General features: G+C 49.5%; 1 protein-coding gene across 1 annotated transcript; it reads right to left on the reverse strand.

Moving 5' to 3' along the window:
- Window positions 1-515: 515 nt before the first annotated feature.
- On the reverse strand, window positions 516-835 carry N7532_001218 (uncharacterized protein; the record flags this gene model as incomplete). The annotated part of the gene is made up of 2 exons (XM_056613712.1): window positions 516-669; window positions 699-835. 2 exons carry the CDS (start codon window positions 833-835, stop codon window positions 516-518), a joined length of 291 nt encoding a protein of 96 aa, XP_056478753.1.

Consider the following 835-nt stretch of genomic DNA (forward strand, 5'->3'; position numbering starts at 1 on the left):
ATTGGGCAAACTCGCCAGTTGGCGGCAAGAGACTTGGCGCACAGTACATCTGTGTGAAGTACCGGGCTCAAATAATTCGTCAGTTGTTCGCTTCCGCTTCGGCGTTCGGTATGTGACATGCAAGCCGGTCGCTGCCCGGGCGGGCCTGCGGTTTCGGGCTGGCGGATAATGGTGGCGCCGGCTCGAAATCAATATCGGAAGCGAGTTCGAAGTCTCATCTTTTTTCTTGGCAGGTTTCACTTTTCCAATTGTAACACTTAAGGTTCTCTACCTTACTCAATTTCCTGCCACAAATGTGGTCCAGCGTGGCACTGCTCAGGATCTGAATGCAATATGGTATCATTGCACAGTGCATTCCAGTATTCAAAATCAATGCCAGGTCAGGCAAAAACAGATATCTTCACAAGAACAAATTGTACACCAACATGCCCCTTTCGGCATCCAGCAGCAACACCAACCAACAGCAATTTTCAACTACCATTACACCTCCTTATACCTCGCCGTCTCTGTTCCTATTATCCGTCGAGGTCCATCGAGTTCCAGAATTCCCCTCGCCTTGACACCGAATCTTGCTGGTCGATCGCTTCGTCGATCCGACGCTTGGGTTTGCAAGGGGTGGAATGAATATCGGTCCTGATATTCAGCAGCAAAGATGGCAATCGAAATTCCCTGGGAATATATGGTTGAAGTGGACATACCCGTCGACAGGCTTGGTTGTACTTAGTACATAGCCAAGGACCAGCGAACGAACACCAGCAGAACCTGCTTCACGTCGGCTTATCGATTCAATGAACCGATTTGCCTTGGGGGGCATGAGAATGATCAAGGCATACAT

The sequence above is a fragment of the Penicillium argentinense genome, assembly GCF_028826775.1.
Source record: "Penicillium argentinense strain IBT 30761 chromosome Unknown utg000002l_segment0_segment0, whole genome shotgun sequence".
Classification (NCBI taxonomy): Eukaryota; Fungi; Ascomycota; class Eurotiomycetes; order Eurotiales; family Aspergillaceae; genus Penicillium; species Penicillium argentinense.